The sequence below is a fragment of the Bufo gargarizans genome, chromosome 3 (assembly GCF_014858855.1).
Source record: "Bufo gargarizans isolate SCDJY-AF-19 chromosome 3, ASM1485885v1, whole genome shotgun sequence".
Classification (NCBI taxonomy): Eukaryota; Metazoa; Chordata; class Amphibia; order Anura; family Bufonidae; genus Bufo; species Bufo gargarizans.
Genome location: NC_058082.1, coordinates 423,528,729 through 423,548,345, shown reverse-complemented (window position 1 = coordinate 423,548,345; position 19,617 = coordinate 423,528,729). Strand labels below are relative to the sequence as shown.

General features: G+C 44.2%; 1 protein-coding gene across 1 annotated transcript; it reads left to right on the top strand.

The window, feature by feature from the left end:
- Positions 1 to 412: 412 nt before the first annotated feature.
- On the top strand, positions 413 to 19,395 carry NUCKS1 (nuclear casein kinase and cyclin dependent kinase substrate 1). The gene is made up of 8 exons (XM_044288437.1): positions 413 to 917; positions 7,226 to 7,269; positions 10,839 to 10,941; positions 11,834 to 11,889; positions 12,950 to 13,099; positions 13,753 to 13,908; positions 14,939 to 15,085; positions 18,234 to 19,395. The coding sequence occupies exons 1-8, from the start codon at positions 901 to 903 to the stop codon at positions 18,452 to 18,454; spliced, it is 894 nt and encodes a 297-aa protein (XP_044144372.1). The 5' UTR covers positions 413 to 900; the 3' UTR covers positions 18,455 to 19,395.
- The last annotated feature ends 222 nt before the right edge of the window (positions 19,396 to 19,617 follow it).

The window sequence follows — 19,617 nt, the reverse complement described above, 5'->3', positions numbered from 1 at the left end:
ATTCCTTGCAGACGTCCAGATAGGCTAATATAAAATAATAATCTTTTTTAATGACGAATCTGCATATGCCAGTTCTTTATACCTCATTAGGCTGCAAATAAACTCTTGACTTCGAGCCCTGGTGCCTCCATATTGTGTCTAGAGTCACGCGAGCGGCACAATAGCGTCTAACAGACAACAGGACATTGTGGCGAATCTGCCGTCCTCGCGGCACACTCAAGTAGACACCATCTTCCATTTTTGTGTGAGACGCGACCTCTCAACCACACCCACTAGTGCCTAGGCCCGCCGCACCACCTCCACAACCCTCCTCGCAGCAAATTATCAGCCAGAGTGATGTTTTGAATCATCCAATCAGCGGCCTGTGTGTCCCGAACGCACCAATAGCATTACGAGGCGTGCGCCCAGCGTGTTAGGCTGTTTCCCTTGGCTCAGGGGCAGGAGGCGGCTGTTGGGGAGGGGGGGATTCGCGGCCTGAGGCAGCGATAAATTGCATTTTAATTCGGATTAAGGATTCTGTACTTGTCTCTATAGGGGGTGGGTGTGACTAGGGAGCGATACTTGGAACCGTAGCTTTCGCCCATTACGTCGCCTGGTGGTAGCGTAGGCAGTCTGCTCCGCCTCCCCCGGTTTTCCCGCCTCTTTTCACTGCTGGCTTAGACGGCCATTAATATAAGGTTTTCCCGGGGAAGAAGGGATAGCTGGGAATTTTTTTTCTCCCCCCCCTTCTATAATAAGAGAATACATACGCTTGGGCCTCATTTCTCCCAGCCCCCTCCTTCAGCAACCCCCACCCTCCATAAAGCGGCCTCCCGGGGGTCTCATACAAAGGAAGCCGCTCGCCCCCCCTCATCTCCCACCTCTTTCGGTTGTTATTGCTGCTTAGTCTCCGCAGGAACCATGTCCAGGCCGGTCAGGTGAGTACAAAGCCTGGGAGAGCAGGCCGTGCACGCTGTCTGCTGCTCCGGGCACACGTGTGTGTGTGTGTATAATCTGTATAATGTATAGCGGCAGTGATCGCAGCCATAGCGCTTCACGTTGGGCTTTGTACTTGCACAGGTGTGCTGCCTCCTCCATTGGAGCGCCTGGTAGACTCCGGCCTCCAGGAGGTCTGAGTGCTGCTGCTGCCCTCCATGTTTCATTGAGTTTCGCCAGCGATGGCCGTGCAGGGTCGTGTAATGTGGAGGGAGCTGTAATCACGTGTACGGTATATAGCAGTGATGGCGAACCTTTTACAGACCCAGTGCCCAAACTGCAACATAAACCCACTTATTTATCGCAAAGTGCCAACACAGCAATTTACCTTGAATACTACAGTCCAATATAGTATATCTTCCATGTACTTTATCATTTATCTACGTAGCATGGTGGACTGTATACCTTCTACCTCCAGACCTTCGGGCCAGCAGCTGTTTCTGGGGGAAGGGCACAAAGTGTACACACTAGCCGCCTGAACAAAGGCGATCTTGCAGCCACCATCATGCTTCTCATGAAGGTGATGCCTGGGAAGTCAAAACGTGTAAAGAAACATATGGATTTGACTTAGTTGCATGTCTTTTTAAGCTAATCTGGGGGGGGGGGGATAAAAAACTCAATTTGTTGGGGCTTGTGTTCAGACTATTGGGGGGGGGGGCGGGGGGGGGGCTGCCATATTTATTTAGTAAGGAGGTAAATTAAATTTTGCTCTGGGCTAGTCAGGGTATGCACATGGCTCTTAGATCTGAGGTGGACGTGCAGATTGTTACCCTGATCCACATGTTTTGCCCCATTGAATATTGCTTGTAGACACCCAACCCCCTGTTTACGGAGGACAATGTGCATATTTTTTTATTTTTGCATTTGATTGTTTTGTGTGAATTCTGTATAACCCCCCCGGTCACCTAATGGCTGAACAGAAGTCCTTGCATTATAGTTTATTAGATTCAGTTGTGTGCATTTTTTTTTTTTTTTTTTTTTTTTTTTTTTTTTTTTTTTTTTATATTAGTAGAGGAAGCCTTTTCCTTTTATAAAAATCTGGGTGCAGAATAATATGGCCTTTACACTGGCTTGCATGTGGGTCATCCCACAGCTTTTTAACAGTTTGTCCTGGCGTATTGCTACATCAGTAGTTGTTCGCATTCAGCATCAGTTTCACCTTTTTAACCTTTCCCATAGCTTTCTAGCAGCATTACAGTTGATAAAAACGTTACCTTTATAAGCAATCGTGGACTTATAAAACTGGCAAAAATCATCTTAGTAGGATATGCAAATGAAGGCTTGCAAGTGCCCAGGGCGGCGTCAACCTCGTAGGTGCCCAGGCAGCTCTGCCTTATTGTCACTTCCCCCGGCCCAGTCTTTCCCTCTGCCTGCCCATCTTTTTACTACTTCTCTCTCCGAGATCCCGCACCTGCGCGCTGAGTCGGCCGGCGCATGCGCACTGCGATGTCCATTCCTGGTATGGCATCATATTAATGTGCATGCGCCGGCTAACTCGGGCATCTACGAGGTTGACGCCGCTCCTGGGCACTTGCAAGCCCTTATTTGCATATCCTACTAAGATGATTTTTGCCAGTTTTATAAGTCCACGATTGCTTATAAAGGTAATGGTTTTTATCAACTGTAATGCTGCTAGAAAGCTATGGGAAGGGTTAAAAAGGTGAAACTGATGAGACTCCCTTTAAAGGGAACCTGTCACGAGGATTATGTGTATAGAGCTGAGGAAACATGGGTTGCGAGATGTCCTCTAGCACATCTGCAAGACTCAGAGTCCCCATAGCTTCTGTGTTGGCTTTAAATTGTGTAAAACAAAAAAAACCGATTTGATACATATGCATAATTAACCTGAGATGAGTCCTGCTCAGAATGCATCAGTTTGCCTCAGTTCTGTCTCCATTCCGCTTGCAGCATTTTGGTGTCCGTCTGACGAAACTGAGCCAAACCGGTCAGTTCTGACACACAATGTAAGCCAATGAAGACGGATCCGTTTTCACTGGCACAATAGAAAGCGGATCCGTCCTCCATTTGACTTTCAGTGGCGTTCAAGATGGATCCGTCTTGGCTATGTTAAAGATAATGCAACCGTCTGTATCTGTTCAGAACGGATCCGTTTGTATTATCTGAATGGATCCATCTGTGCAGATCATGACGGATCGGCACCAAACGTGAGTGTGAAAGTAGCGTTAGATGGGTTGACTGGCAGATTGTCAGGAAGGAACTCTGCTCGCTCAGTGAAGGAGACTGCCTACTTACATACAGAGATCTCCTTTACTGTGGGGGGGGTGGTGTCACTATTGCTGTCCTCTAAATCGTGGTTTCTGAGCAGAAGGTCGCTGTATGGGCAGCATGATCTACTCCATGATGGGTGGCACCTGCAAGAGCGTCAGGATCACCCGATGAATGAGTTTCACTCATTGATTGGGTGATCGGCAGCACATTTAGACCAGGTCGGGAACGACTATCTGGATGGTTATTGGTGCGTTTAAATGCATCTTTAGATAAATGGTAAACTCTTTTTGTGTTGGAGGGTTTCTGAGCTTAGCGCAGAATTGGCCTGGGGGTGTAAAATGCCATAAAATAATGCTCAGTACTCACCCGACAACTCCCCTGCCGTTGTAGCGTGACCTCTCTGGTGGTCCCCATGTCGCGCAGGGCAAGGCAATTATCTTGAGAGCCACTGACGTACTGGGTTCTACATGGGTAAGCTAGGTGGAGGCTTCCACCTGTCACCGGGCTCACTGCTGTCACCAGCACTAATTGGCGCTCTTTAGAGCTGCACTAGCCTGGGCAGCGCCCATTAGAAGCCTAGCAGTGTTGACATGTAAACAAGCACCCCTTTCCACACTTCTCTTAGAGGCTCCGTTCTCCCACCTTTGTCGCCTCCCTCCAAGTCCTGATCGCATCTGTCTGCCAGCCCTGTGCTCTGGTGAAATCTCGCGCCATTCAGTATTCGGCGAGGAAGCTGGCAGCCTGCGAGCGTCTTTCCCTCACCGCGCGAGATTTCGCCAGAGCACATGGCTGGCAGACAGATGCAAGCGCTGCATGGCCCTGTCAATCAGGACTTGGAGGGAGGCGACAAAGGTGGGAGAACGAAGCTGCTCCTAGAGGTTAATTAGCTTATTATAAAAGTTAGGTTTCTGGCATAAAGGGGGCATAGATAAACGTAGGAATAGGCTAGTTGGGTTTAGCTGACATTAGCAGATTGCTAATGTCAGCTAGCTGAATAGGGTTATATCTGGTGACAGAAACCCTTTAAAGGGAGTCTGTCACCTACCTGACCGGTTTCAAGCAGGTGACATTGTTCAGTGGGGCACAAAGACATGACACAGATGTTACCTGTGGTTAGTTCTTCTAATGCTTCAAATCGCCCAAAAGGTCGTTTTTATCATATGCTAATGAGCCGTCACAAGAGCTCTGTGACATCATAATTCTCTGTAGGCGCATCACTGCCGAGCCTGGGCATGCGCACTGTTCTGCCCACTGTGGTCAGAGGCACAGATGTGCAGTGCGCATTCGCCAATTTCACGCTAGTAACTGGCGCATGTGCACTACATATCTCTGTGCCTCTTCCCACGGTGGGCAGAACACTGCGCATGCCCGGCAGTGATGCGCAAACATCCTACAGGGAAATATGATGTCACAGGGCTGGCTTGAGCTTGCTAAGGGGCGGAGTGAGGCGGAGGAACTTGGGCACTTTCAGAAAACTCTCCGCCCCTGGGCACATGCGACTGCTCATTAGCATATGATAAAAATGACCTTTTTGGGGCGATTTGAAGCATCAGAAGAACTAACCATGGGTAACATCTGTGTCATGTCTTTGTGCCCCACTGAACAATGTCCCCTGTGTGAAACCTGTCAGGTAGGTGACAGACTCCCTTTTAAAGGGGTTGTCTCACTTCAACAAATGGCATTTATCATGTAGTGTTAATACAAGGCACTTACTGATGTATTGGTATTATCCATATTGCCTCCTTTGCTGGCTGGATTCATTTGTCATCACAATATACACTAGACGTTTCCATGGTTACGACCACCCTGCAATCCAGCATCGGTGGATGTGTTTGCACACTATAGACAAAAGCACCAGCCTCTCTGGTTGCCAGAACTGTAGGAGCGCACATAGGCTGGTGCTTTTTCCTATAGTGTGCAAGCACGGTCACTGCTGATGGATTACAGGGTGGTTATAACCATGGAAACGAGCAGTGGATAATGTGATGGAAAAATAAATCAAGGAAGCAAAATGGACAATACATTAGTGCCTTGTATTAACTTTGTCTACATAATAAATGCTATTTCCTGAAGTGACAGAACCCCCCCTTTAAGGGGTTAATGAAAGGCCTTATAGAGGACCTGCGGGTAAATGTTGTTTATGTAGACTAGGGATCGACCGATTATCGGATTTACAGATATTATCAGCCGATATTCAGGATTTTGAACGCTATCGGCATTTATTTTGCTGATATTCCGATAGCGTATGGGGAACACAGATCGCGCTGCTGACAGCGCTCTCCGTGTTCCCTCAGCAGCAGCACAGGGGAGAAGGAGCAGTGTCTCCTCCCCCTGTGCTGCCGCCAATGAAAGGACAGGGGACAAGAGGAGGGGAGGAGCTATGGCCACTGCGCCACCAATGAAGCTTAATCTCTCATTTATTCATATACAGGAGGCGGGAGCTGGCTGCAGGATCACATAGCCGGCTCCCGACCTCTATGAGCTGTAGCTGCGATCTGTGGTAGTTAACTCCTCAGGTGCCGAGGATCGCAGCTACAGCTCATAGAGGTCGGGAGCCGGCTATGTGATCCTGCAGCCAGCTCCCGCCTCCTGTATATGAATAAATGCGAGATTAAGCTTCATTGGTGGCGCAGTGTGCCCCCCCAAGCCCCCCAGTATTAAGCATTGGTGGCGCAGTGCCCCCCCCCACCCCAGTATTAAAAACATTGGTGGCGCAGTGCGCCCCTCCACAGGATCCCCTCTCCCCTGCTCCTCCGATCAGAGCCCCAGCAGTGTAAGGCCCCATGCACACGGCCGTGTTTCACAGCCGTGTGCGGGCCGTGGAACCGCGGCCTGGATCCCTCCTGAGAGCAGGAGCGCACGGCGTCACTGGTTGCTATGACGCCGTGCGCTCCCTGCTGCCGCCGCAATACAGTAATACACTGGTATGATCTATACCAGTGTATTACTGTACTGTGCCGGCAGCAGGGAGCGCACAGCGTCATAGCAACCAGTGACGCCGTGCGCTCCTGCTCTCAGGAGGGATCCAGGCCGTGGTTCCACGGCCCGCACACGGCCGTGTGCATGGGGCCTAATGCTGGGGCTCCGATCGGTTACCATGGCAGCCAGGACGCTATTGAAGCACACAGCAGCAGGGACAGTGTGAGCTCCTATTCACCCTGATCTCTATCAGGGTGAATAGCACAAGGGTTCTAGTCCCTAAGGGGGGCTAAAAGTTAGTAAAAAAAACACATTAACAATAAACATTAATTTTCAGCATATTTGTGGGAATTTAAATTTTTTTTTTTTCAAAAATGAAAATTCCCAGTATATCGGTATAAATTATCGGCTATCGGCCTGAAAGTTCACAAATTATCAGTATCGGCCCTAACAAATCAATATCGGTCGATCCCTAATGTAGACATCCACTAGAAATTGGGCAAAGACTGAAAATCAAAGTAAATTTCCAGTTCTAAAGCTGAACGTAGACCCTGCAAGAAGCAGCTGATTTGGGAGGTGTTCCTTCCCAACAGTCGACTGCTCGTTAAGTGGAGGTGAAGAGCTGCATTTACATGTGGTGATCACCTCCACAGTATGGGGATGAGTGATCGCTGCTTCTGTCGCTCGTCCCCCATACATCATCATTGCTTCTGAAAAGCAAAGTGGTGTTTTACGATCATTGAGGAGTCTTCACCAAAGATCATCTGACCTTTTTATGAACAAGTGTTTTTCTTGTTCATGTAATTTGCGGCACATTTGCACGGGCTGCTTATCAAAACGAGACTTTGTTTCACATAATCGGCCAGCGTAAATGCAGCTTGGGCATAAAAAGTTAAAACCACTGCATGTAGCAGTATGTCTGGCTGAAACCTGGTATTTATCCCGGCCCAGTCACCGATGGGCCTTAGTACAGTCAATGGAGATCTGGTGGTGAACTCTAGCAGGCTGTTCTCTGGCCGGAGATGTGAGCACTTTCAAAAACTGCTGTGGGAAGGCGGCCACTCCCCTCTGATGTAAAGGCAAATCCTCTTTTATTTTACAGGAACAGAAAAGTGGTTGATTATTCACAATTCCAGGATTCTGATGGTATGTATATGGTCTTGTTTTCAATGTGCTTCCCCTCCCCCCAGCAGTCAGCCTTTTTGTATTCAGTTTTCCATGGTTATAACCTGTAGTTTTCTGTGTAGCATGGTCGAGCATGCACAGTTATTGTGTCTGTCAAGCTTCTGCGCAAGCAGTGAAAGCACTCGCTGGGCGAGCGCTTGCCTTCATGTAAAGCAGAGAGAAATCGGGGCATATAAGCCCTGCCCTGGGAACAACCCAGACCTGCAGGAAACGTGCTACTGTCATTGGTTAGCACGCAATTCCTTCCTCATTCCAGGCGACACGAGTGCTGTACGGCGCAAGGCTCTGTGATCAGAAAGTCTTGTGAATGCGCTAGAGAATCATGTGCAATGTCTTCAGAATGCTATGCTAGCCAATAAGATATTATAGGACTGTTTACTAGTGTTTTTTTTTTTTTTGCTCCTTTTGGCACTTGTATTTAACCCTTTCGCTCCCAGCGCCGTTCATGTACGGCACTGGACCATTGTGTAAACCAGACGACAGGCCAACATAAAAATGAGCAATAGACAGTAATAAACTAATTTTAAAAATACATGATTGTTCAGATTTTAAAAAGCATATTTTTGTAGACTCGACTGAGCTTCAAAGTCATTACAAAAATAATAAGAATAAATAAATTTAAATCACCCCCCTTATAATAAAAAATAAATGCCTAAATAACAAAATATAAACATCATGGGTTATCACGTGACCAAAAAAAGCCCATACTATTAAAATATAAAATATTTTTCCAATATGGCGTAACGGAACAAAGGTCAAAAGGGCAATTTTTTTTTTTCCATTGCTTCTCTTACCCAGAAAAATGTTGTAAAATGTGATCAAAAAGTCGCACTCAAAATGGTATCAATAAAAACTACAGATTGTCTTGAGATGTGTTATGGGCGGTCAGAATTAATTTTTTTATTTTTTCAAAGTTTGCATTTATTTTTACACTTTTTAGACATAAACCTATGTGGTATTGTTCTAATAGTACTGACCCAGAAAATGAAGAGCATGGGTCAGTTTTGCCACAAACAAAACAGTGGGAATAAAACCTGTAAAACGGTGGAGGAATTGCAGTTTTGTTTTCCTAATTCCACCCAATTTGGATATTTTTTATTTTTATTGTAACCACTTCCCACTACATTGTATCCCATAATTGAACGGCATGTCTCACGTCAGTAAGTGACATTTATCATGTAGAGAAAGTTAATACAAGACAAATAATGTATTATCTATATTGCTTCCTTTGCTGGCTGGATTCATTTTTCAATCACATCATACATTGCTTGTTTCAATGGTAATAGATCACCCTGTAATCAATCAGTGGTGGTCGTGCTTGCACAATATAGGAGAAGAACTAGCCCATGTACGCTTCCATGGTCCTGGCCACTAGAGAGGCTGACGCTTTTTCCTAGTGTGCAAGTGCGACCTCCACTTAAGGATTGTAGGGTTGTCTGTAACCATGGAAGTGAGCAGTGTATAAAGTGAGGAATACAGGAAGCAATATGGGCAGTGCCAGAACATTAGTAGGTGCCTTGTATTAACTTTCTCTACATAAATGCCACTTACTGATGTGAGAACCCCTTTAATGGTGGCATTAGAAAGTACAACTTGTCCCACAAAAATAGTCTCTCAGCTATGTGAATGGAATATAAAATGGTTATGGCCCAAGGAAAATGGGGAAGAAAAATAAACTAAAAAACCTCCGGTATCCGAAGTTGAATTGCGAAAAGCTCTAAATATGCGGTTTCAGACATTTCCCATGCACTTCTCTATAGGAAAACAGTGAGGCTTAGTTTTACCTGCCATCTAGTCAAACAGGGGAGAAACTTCTGAAGTGTCTGTGCATTGGCTCTCTACCCGCGTTCATAGACTTCAATTGGCTTTTCAAGATGACTAAATGTCTTGGACAACTTGTATAGTAGCTCAAAATAAAAAAATCTCCAGTGCTTGCATGGATTGTCTTGTTTACAGACTGCAGCGGTGTCGCGTCCCAGCCTGTCACCGCTGCAGTTTCAGCCCTGGAGTATATCAGGTGTTTGTTGTAGGCTTTTGTAGGGCTGAGTCTTCTCAGGGAAAACCCCTTTGTTGTCCTTGTACTCGGTCACTTTAAAGGGTTACCCTGGTCCTTTATTACATGCAAGGATCTTCTCCACAGTATGGAAAAGACATCGCTAATGCCATCGCTCATCCCCATACAAAATCATTTGCCAGCGGCAGAGCATGACTAGACAGCTTCGTGCGCTGCCGGCAAACAATATTTCAATTAGGGATCAACTGATTATCGGTTTTACCAATATCAGCCGATATTCAGGATTTTGAAAGCTATCAGCATCTCTTTTGCCGATAACGAATCGGGAACAAGGATCGCGCTGATCTGTTTTCCCTCAGCAGCACAGGGGAGATGGAAGCAGTGTCCCTTCCCCCACCCCCCCTGTGCCGCTGCTGCCACCAATGAGAGAAGGGGAGGGGCTGAAGCCACTGCGTCACCAATGACTCATTCAAATTCAACAGGAGGCAGGAGCTGGATGCATACTCGTATAGCCACACCCGACCTCTATGACAAGTAGCTGCGATCTGCAGTAGTTAACCCCTCAGGTGGCGACAGAGGTAGGGTGCGGCTATATGATTCTGCAGCCAGCACCCGCCTCCTGTATATTAATTAATGGGTGAGTTATCTTCATTGGTGGCACAGTGTGCCCCACCTAAGCCCCCCAGTATTAATCATTGGTGGCACTGGCTTGAGTCCCCTCTCCCCTCATTGGTGGTGCAGTGGCAGCTTCTGATCAGATCCCCAGCAGTGTAATCGCAGGGCTCTGATCGGTTACCATGGCAGTCAGGACTCTACTAAAGCCCTGGCTGCCATAGTCGGCTCCCTGTGCACAAAGCACAGATCAGCAGGGAGTGTGAGGTCCTATTCACCATGATGGAGATCTATCAGGGTGAATAGGACAAGGGTTCTAGCCCCTAAGGGGGCTAAAAGTTAGTAAAAACAAAACACAAACACCAAAATATTAAGTATCAATGAAAAAAATATTTGCTAAAAAAAGCTGCAAGTTACCAATAAACATGTTCATTTTCAGCAGATTTGTGTAGGAGTTAAAAAATAAATAAAAAAATGCACTTAATATCTGTATAAATTATCGCCTATTGGCCTGGACGTTCAGATTATCGGTATCTGCTCAAAAAAAAATATAAATCTATATCGGTCGATGCCTAATTTCAACCTGCTTAAAAACTGATCACCTGATGAACAAGCGTTTCCTTGTTCATAGAGTAGTCGGCAGCAGTATTACACAGGCAGATCATTGCTAACGAGCGGCCATATGAATGCTGGTTAGCGATGACCTGCCCAACTATCTGCAGGTATAATATAAGCCTAACTATAGGTTAAAGATTAGACCATTTGCTGGTTGTTGACAAAAAAAGCTAGATTTGGTACACATGAGGGAAAGATTAAGATGAATTCTGCCATGTTTTTATTTTGTTGTGGGCTTTTAAGAGACTTAGATGTAGATATGAACCTAAACATTTGATTTCGCAAACAGATGAGGATTATGGAAGAGAATCTGCTCCCCCTTCTAAGAAATCTCGGTCATCTCCTAGAGAGGTGAAGGAGAAAAGATCTGGCAAAAATTCACAGGAAGACAGGTAAATGTGCATGTCTACTAATGAGAATTGCTTTATTTCCACTTCAGTCTTCACAGTATATATTTGGCAGTGGTCAGGTCTTTAAACATCAGACAATCAACATTGTCTGATTAGCCGTAACGCCAATCAAAAACTTACCATCTCAGATACTGTGGTCAGTTGCGACCATGTCGTCTAAGAGGTCTTTTCCACAGCCCTGCCACAGTTATGTTCCTATGAAGCCTTGCCGATAGGAAATTAAATCTGCTGTAGCAACTCATCTTGGTCTATGGGGGAAGCAATCTGGGAATTGCATATTGAAGTCCCTTCAGCAGCTTAGAGGACCCCTCACCAGTTTTTAGTTTATAAAAGTAATACCTCACACTGTAGCCCATGTTTAGTAGATGTTTTTTTTTTTTTTCATGATATAGCCCTCTGTTGTGCTGTATTGCCCCATTCAGTTTTGGAGCCTAGTAGGCTAATTAATGGCATCTGTACACAGAGGCGGGGACTTCCAGCTTTTCTCAGTGGGCGTCTCCACCCTCGCTGTGGCGTGGTCTGCTGCGATTGGACCGCGCCACAGCCAGGGTGAAGGAGACGGCAACTGATTACACTCATCTGTACCTTTTACTGCCTGCAATTCAGGCATACCTTTTTAGTAGCAATAACAAAGGAATGGCACAACATAGTCATAAAAATAGATGCTCCAGAATTACTTGGAGAATGCTAGTAGTTACTAAAACAGACATGTCAGAAAGGGTGACGGGTCCTTCTTAAATTTTACATGTCCGGTGGAATCCAGATGTGATTTTTGTCGCATTTAATAAAATGGCTAAAGGGTATTTCCAGGAACACCTTTTTATGCACATAGGTGTTTATTTTTTTTTTAACCTAGTTATCTCATTTTATACAGTGAGGATTCAGAGGAAAAAGAAGTCAAGAAAACCAAAAAAGAGGGCGACTCTGCAGGTATACTTATATTACACCCCCCCCCCCCCCCTATTTATTTATTTGTCATTAGAATGAGAATTGCATACCATACTAGATGACTTTTTTTTTTTTTTTTTTTTTTTTTAAATAATCCCTTTTAATTTAAAGGAACCCTAGACGCATATATTTTGTCCAATATCACAATTGCAGACCATGAAATATAACAAAAGCAGTGTATTTTTCTCTTGGGCTGCAGCCGTGTCTTCTCCCCCTCTCATGCTAGTGCACGTGAGCCAGTCTTACTTCTGGACCTACAGAGGGAAGTATACTTATCTGCCCAGTGACTGGGCAGATGTCTCCTGTCCCCTGCCGTAGCTGCATTGCTCTGTTCCCAGCCTGTCAACATCTTGTTTTACACAGTTCACATTGCTGCCGCATTGGTGACATAGTCCCTGTGTGTCACGTCAATGGGTCATGTGATGTATATGGGGTACATGTCCGCACTGGTCACATGACCCCCAGCAACTGGGAGTCATGTTTTGACAGGTGATGACCAAAGGAGATGGAACCCAGTGTCAAGGAGTAAGTATACTATACTCCTCAGGTCTTGCCAGAGGGAGTCTGGCAATAAAGACTCACCAAAAAGGAACGCTATTAAAGTAGTTGGCCCTGAATGAGATGGCCAAGTTCAGTACTCTATCTTCTGTCCTGTGAATGTCTTAAAAATCTTTTTGAATGGAGTGGTATCCATTTCCACCGGAGGAAACCACAAAATGACACCTGGGTATGGGGTTTGTGATGTGTTAAATGGGCAGTTTGGATTTTGTGACAAATCGGTGGAATCGCACTGCACAATAAAGTGCCCATTAGGGGCTACTATCGCTTGAAATCGAATATAATCGTTTAAAAAGATATTGTTGCATGTAATAGATTTACAAAAAAAAACTAACAGATGTCCAAAGGAAAGATTAGTAGCCACCGAAAGCAACTACTCGCTAAATTGTCAATCACGACTAGTTAATGAATAAATATCTTCCAGCCTAATGGGACCCCAAGTTTTCTGTACTAATAGTAAATCATTTAATTTTTTTTATTCCAGAGGAAGACTTTGGCAGTGATGATGATGTGGCAGCAGGGGACGGAAAAGCAGATAGTGACTATGAGAGTCCAAAAAAGAGTAAAAAAGTCAAAAAACCAACACCGCCTGAAAAGAAACGTGTTTCTAAAGGAAGGAAGCGATCAGCCCAAGGTAGCAAATACATTTTGAGTAATTATGAATTTACTTTAAGCCAGAAGTCCTCCATTGGAGCTTTATAAAGCAATAGTTGATAAAGTATTGAGTTGTGATTCTACTATACTGTAAGGCTACTTTCACACTTGCGGCAGAGTGATCGTCGCCAGAACTGCCTGCCGGATCAGGCAAAATGTATGCCGACTGATCAGGCATTTTTAAGACTGATCAGGAAAAATGCATTGACGTGCCAGATCCGTCTTTCCGGTGTCATCCGGCAAAACGGATCCGGACTGAATTTTCTCTTTTACTTGGCCGGAGATAAAACCGTAGTATGGTTTTATCTTTTGCCTGATCAGTCAAAATTACTGAACTAAAGACATCCTGAATGGAATGCTCTCCATTCAGAGTGCATGGGGATAAAACTGATCAGTTATTTTCCGGTATAGAGTCCCTAGGACGGGACTCTATGCCGGAAAAGAGAGACGCTAGTGTGAAAGTACCCTTAAATTGGAGGTCTTTTGGAGCGGTTTCGCTGTAAATCTGCATTCACTATTTTGTGCTGTAGCAGCTTTCTATTGATAGATTCTTGGTTTCAGATAATTATGGATTGTTTTGTTACACACTTATTAAATGTTTAATTTTCACTTTCTTTAAAACTTTGTTTTTAGATGACAGTGACGATGAAAAGGAACAACGGAAAAATGTCCGTCAACAACGGCAAGCTGCATCCAAGGCTGTTTCAAAGCAAAGGGAGATGCTAATGGAAGATGTTGGGAGTGAAGAGGAGGAGCCAGAGGATGAAGATGAAGCACAGTTTTTGGAAAGTGAGTTTTAGACAGCTTGTATTTTTTACTTTACTATGAACCAGTCATTTTTGTGATAACAGGTTTGAAAAAGGGGATTTTCCCCACATCTTCCACTAGTACAAACTTGCACACAGTAAAATAAAAATGCTAACCCAGCAGTCTCATGAAGGTAAACCATCACATGGCTATGACTCTTTACCATTTTGTTTTTACTATTACCTTTTTTAAAAAAAAAAATGCTACCCAGATTACCTGAGATTTCTTGGAGTGTGCACCTAAATATAGTACAAAACATTTTTGACTGAAGCCTCAGTGCAGTGTTATAAGAGCAACAGAATTATCTTGCACAATAAAATTCCAACTTGCTGTAATTTCTAAAATGTATGTGTGCTAGTTAAAGGTGTTGTCCATCTAATAGTATAGGCTATTACAAGGTCATCCACTACAAAGTGGACAGAGCTGTCTGCTTCTAACCTGCCAGACCTGAAAAGCTGATTGTCAGGGGAGCGAGGTGTTAGACCACTGCCGATCAGCTAGTGATGACCTATTCTGGGCATAGGCCATCACTTAATAAAAGTTGGACAACCCCTTTTTAAAGCTGAAAGATTTAATATTTAAATATTTTCCTAATGCCTCAGGTGTTCAGGCATGCATAACTAAACATTGGTGATGTTGCTGGATGTTCAATCTAGTACTAGCTTGAAAGTGGTGACATCGCTGTTAGTGCCATTGTATGTCATTTAGCAAAGTCCTGGTTGTATGTTCCCTCTGGTGCTGTATTCTTTCCTGGACTCAATGCCGTCACAGGAGAACAGCTCCATGCATATAGCTTTTAAAGGACATAGTATGGAGGTGCACATGACGGGTGTCTTTCAACATAAATAAACATCATATCCTATGTTGGTTAGCTGACCTTTCAACCCACTATGACATCCATATGTAAGAAAACATGGTAATAGCCAGGCACTCTGAATATTTAAATGCATATGTTCTCAGTAATACTCTTATGGAATTCAATCTTTAAAATTGCATGTTTACATATTTGTAGAAGATTCTGGGAGTGACGAAGACTTCATGGTGGAAGATGATGATGACAGCGATTATGGGCGATCAAAGAAGAAGAAGAAAATTGTGAAAAAATCTAAGCCTGAAAAAAGGGAGAAGAAAGTCCCGAAGCCTAGGCTAAAAGCTACAGGTAAGAAACAGAATTACTCACAGGGCTGATTCACACAGCCATGCTTAGTCTGGGAAACGCTGTCGGCTGCATCTCCTGGACCAACTGCGGAACTCCTGACCCTAACTATTATAGTAATTTATTGTAGTACATTCCTTTCCTACAGTACAATAAACCCACGATCAGCTAGGAACTGATTGTCCTAAGTACTATGATGCAGTTAGTTGGGGTCAGGAGTGCCACAGTCTGTTCAGGAGATTCGGACAACACATGGCCTTTCCTTCCCCAAACAGCGTGGTTGTGTGAATCGGTGCCAAGTCTGCACATATCTTGAGCAGGACTAGGAACAAGCTGTGGCTCACTGAGCCAGGTTCTGTAAACCCAGGGCCACAGTAACAAATGCTGTACATCTTAATAAAAAAAAAAGTGCAAACCTGTCCATACATTCACTATGCTCCCTACTTCTCCACCTCTTGCTGTGTAGCATGCCTTTTGACCTGTTAGACAGGCTGGGTAGTGCTGGTTAGCTTTGTCTGGAGTTTGACAAATTAAAGGGGTTGTCCAGGTTCAGAGCTGAACATCGGAGCATTTAATGCCATTTATTTTTTATTTATTTTTTATATTATATGCTTTTAACACTACTGGGCGGTGGCTTCCCCCTAGCAGTGTTGCCAGTAATGTCAACGGCTCTGATGGGCATGCTTTAGCGCTGCACTAGCCGGTTTCCAGTGTCATCACCGGCCTCACTGCTAGGCAGAAGCCTCCGCCTAGCTTTCCACATTGAGAGCCCCGTTATGTCAACGGATCTCTTTAAAAAAAAAAAAAAAAAAAAGTTTGATTTGGCATGATCGAACACTTAATTTTGGATCCAATTGAAGAAAAAACTTGGAGAATAAAATTGGTTGTATGTATTCATGTAAAAATAATTTTAATATCTTCAATACTGATATCAAGTTTGTTAGTTTTATTGCAGCACTGCACCTATGTTACATAGTTAATACGCTTAATAAAAGACATAAGTCCATCACGTTCAACCAAGGGATAGGTGGGGAATGTGAATCCTAAAAAGGAAGTGAGACTCGGATTTCTACACTTTCATAAGCATTAAAGAGGGCCTTTCATCAGTTTTTACCTAGGCTAATTATAGTATTAACTTGTAGGGTGGCCCCCCCACTGATGCCATGGATGTTTTCTGTTTTTTATTTAAAAAAAAGAAATCCTTTTCTAAGTGACTCTCCCAGTGCTACATCACCTAAGACATGTGAAGCACAGAGATTACCAAGATGCATAACTTTACCTTTGTCCACATTGGGCATCAACTTGGCAGAAGAGGTTCAATCACTCAGTGTTCAAGTCAGCTTGTAGTATATGAAATCTTCCATAGACCGTACAGTTCTACACAGCTTGGTGTCCGCAGAAATGGATATGGTGCTATTAATCCCGTCCTCAATATCATTAATAAAGGGTCCAGCATTGAACCTTGGGGTACACCACGTATAACCCAGGACCATTCTGACCACAACTCTCTGGACACTGTCCTTCAGCCAATTTTCAAATTACAAACTATACTTTCCAAACCAATAAACCTTACTACTTTACTTAAGATTCTGAGGGACAGTCCGGGGATCTCACTGCACTTACTATTCCCGGGCGCCGCTCCGTTCTCCCGGTATGTTAACTCACTAAGTTATAGTAGGCGGTGTCTGCCCTTGTCCTGTGGGCGTCTCCTTCTCCTAGGCTGCAGCGCTGGCCAATCGCAGTTCACAGCTCACAGCCTGGGAGTTTTTTTTTCTCCCACTGCTGTGCGCTGCGTTTGGCCAGCGCTGCCGCCTAGGAGAAGGAGACGCCCACAGGACAAGGGCAGACACCGCCTACTATAACTTAGAGTGAATATACTGGAGGGCATAACGGGAGAACGGAGCAGCGCCCGGGGGTAATAAGTGCAGTGAGATCCCCGGGCGCCGCTCTCCATGGCTGCATACCTCGTTCACAATGTGGTTTTTCAAGGTGAAAGGTCCTCTTTAAGAGTCCTTAAAGGCACTCTGTCACCAGTTTCTAACCCCCACTTTTAAAAATATTATTCTGTCCATGGAGCCCTTGTGATTACTAAGGTGTTATAAGCTAAATCTGCTGGCTCGTTTTGATAAAAAAAAACGTTTTATCTAACCTGTCAGTCATATAGTTAAGGTGCCCAGGGCGTTTCTCATGGCCTGAAGATGCCGCCGTTGGTGCCCAGCTCCTCCTCTGCTCTCGTCAGCGCCGCCTGAAAATCATGAGATACGCCTCCGGCTCTCCCTCACTCCCCCCTCCTTTTCTAATTTCCCACGTGTGCGCACAGGCCTGTGCCTGATGCGCCCGTGCGGACTTTTCGGTTCAGCCTCATTGAGCAAAGTGTGCATGCGCGAGCACTTCGCTCAACCTCCCGATAACGCGAACACTGCCGCACGCGCAGGATCTTAGAAAAGGAGGGGGGAGTGAGGGAGAGCCGGAGGCGTATCTCATGATTTTCAGGCGGCGCTGACGAGGGCAGAGGAGGAGCTGGGCACCGGCGGCGGGCGGCATCTAAAGGCAATGAGAAACGCCCTGGGCACCTTAACTATATGACTGACAGGTTAGATAAAACGTTTTTTTTTATCAAACGAGCCAGCAGATTTAGCTTATAACAACACCTTAGTAATCACAAGGGCTCCATGGACAGAACAATATTTTTAAAAGTGGGGGTTAGAAACTGGTGACAGAGTCCCTTTAAGCATTTTTCCCACAACAGAAGTTAAAATAACTGGTCTATAACTACCTGTGAAGGATCTTGATCCTTTTTTGAATATGGGCACCAAGCTTACCTTGTGCTAATCACTTGGCACTGTACCAGTACCTAGAGAATCTTTAAAAATTAACAGGGGCACAGCAATGACCTGAGCTTTTTAAGCACTCTTGGGTGTAATCTATCTGGACCCAGAGCCTGGTTTACCCTATTTAACTTATCTTGGACCATATCTACAGTTAGTACATCCAGTAACATACTCAATTGGCTAACAGCCCCGGCACCACAGATATCGGCTCCTTTCTCTTTTGTATATACAGAGCTAAAAAAACATTTAGTAACTCTGCCTTTGTGACTTCAGATTACCAAATAGACAAGCATTTATTTTCACAAAACTATATTTTGTAGTTACCCCAAGTCCAGCAAAGGCCAAAGGAAAGAGTCGCCCTGCAGCAGCAAAGGCATCAAAGGAAAAACCTCCATCACCCAAAGCAGAGGAGGAGGAGGAGGAGGAAGAGGAGGATGATGAGCCACAGACACCACCCCCAGAGAAGAAACCTGCCAGCCCTCAGCAAGAGAAGTCTGGTGAAGAGGCATCTGATGAAGAAGCGCAGAGTACAGAAGACTAAATTGTTAGGAGGGTGTGAGGGTGATTGTTTGGGGAGATTTTATTAAAAAAAACATAAAAGATATAAAAAAAAAAAGCCAACAACAAAACAGACAGACTTGGTTTAGAACCTGATTTAGGCTATTGCTTGACTTTTTCACCTCCAACTGTCTTTAATAATTTCTGTTTTAAGAGTTACATATGCGCTTTTCTATTTTATCCAGCAAAAGGTGATACTTTTTGCCATTTTTGGGGTTAATGGTTGCTCCCATCACCTGTCTGAAATAAAGTCATGCACATTTTTAATAAGTTTGCATCGCTGATATATAGTCCCTTTATTTTTCTGTCATTTGTTTTTACATTACTCATTAGCATTTTTAGTGATCTGAATGGTAATCTGGAATTTGGAATGTTCTCTGCTGTTCAGTAGATTCATTTGTATGTGGTCATTTCCCTCTGCCAGTAACCAATGGGAAGCTAGCCATTGTACCATTTATAGTTTTTCCTAAATGTTGACACTAATGTGGTGTTTTTTTGTTTTTTGTTTTTTTATTTTGTTTTATATAATGGCATGGGTTTTTCCCTTTCTGTCACAGTTCAAACCTTCATGGGGCACTGAACTCCAGCAAATGGTATGCCTCTAAGCGCTAACAGATTTAAGCTGTGCAGTGCTGTATTACCCAAATGTACTGCTGAGGGTTTTCACGGTTTGACCTTCCTGCCCATGCAGGGAATCTTAAAATCACAATTTACCTTTTTGGATTGACAATTTTGAAGGTACTGACAAAAGATGTGTATTTAATTTTTGTCAGAATAATGTAAACGATGTGTAATTTTTAATTGTTGGAAGCCATCTTATAAAAAGTTGAAAGTGATCTGTTATACGTTTCAATTTTCTCCTTTATTGTAAAGAAGCTGGTTATAATATGAAAATAAATCATGAACATGCAGTTGGTATCACAACACTCTCTTGGCTCTTTTAATCAATGATAACTCATTAATGCTACCTGTGAAGCGCTATTCCTAGTAGATTTCATAAGTTGCAGTTTGACTTTTATATGGAAAGCTTAGGGTACCTGCACACTCTGCTAATTACACATGGGTTTTCCACATGGATTTTGTGTGGAAAATCTGCAGCGTTAAACAGTACAAATGTTACACCTTTCTCCCTATGCAGTGATGCCT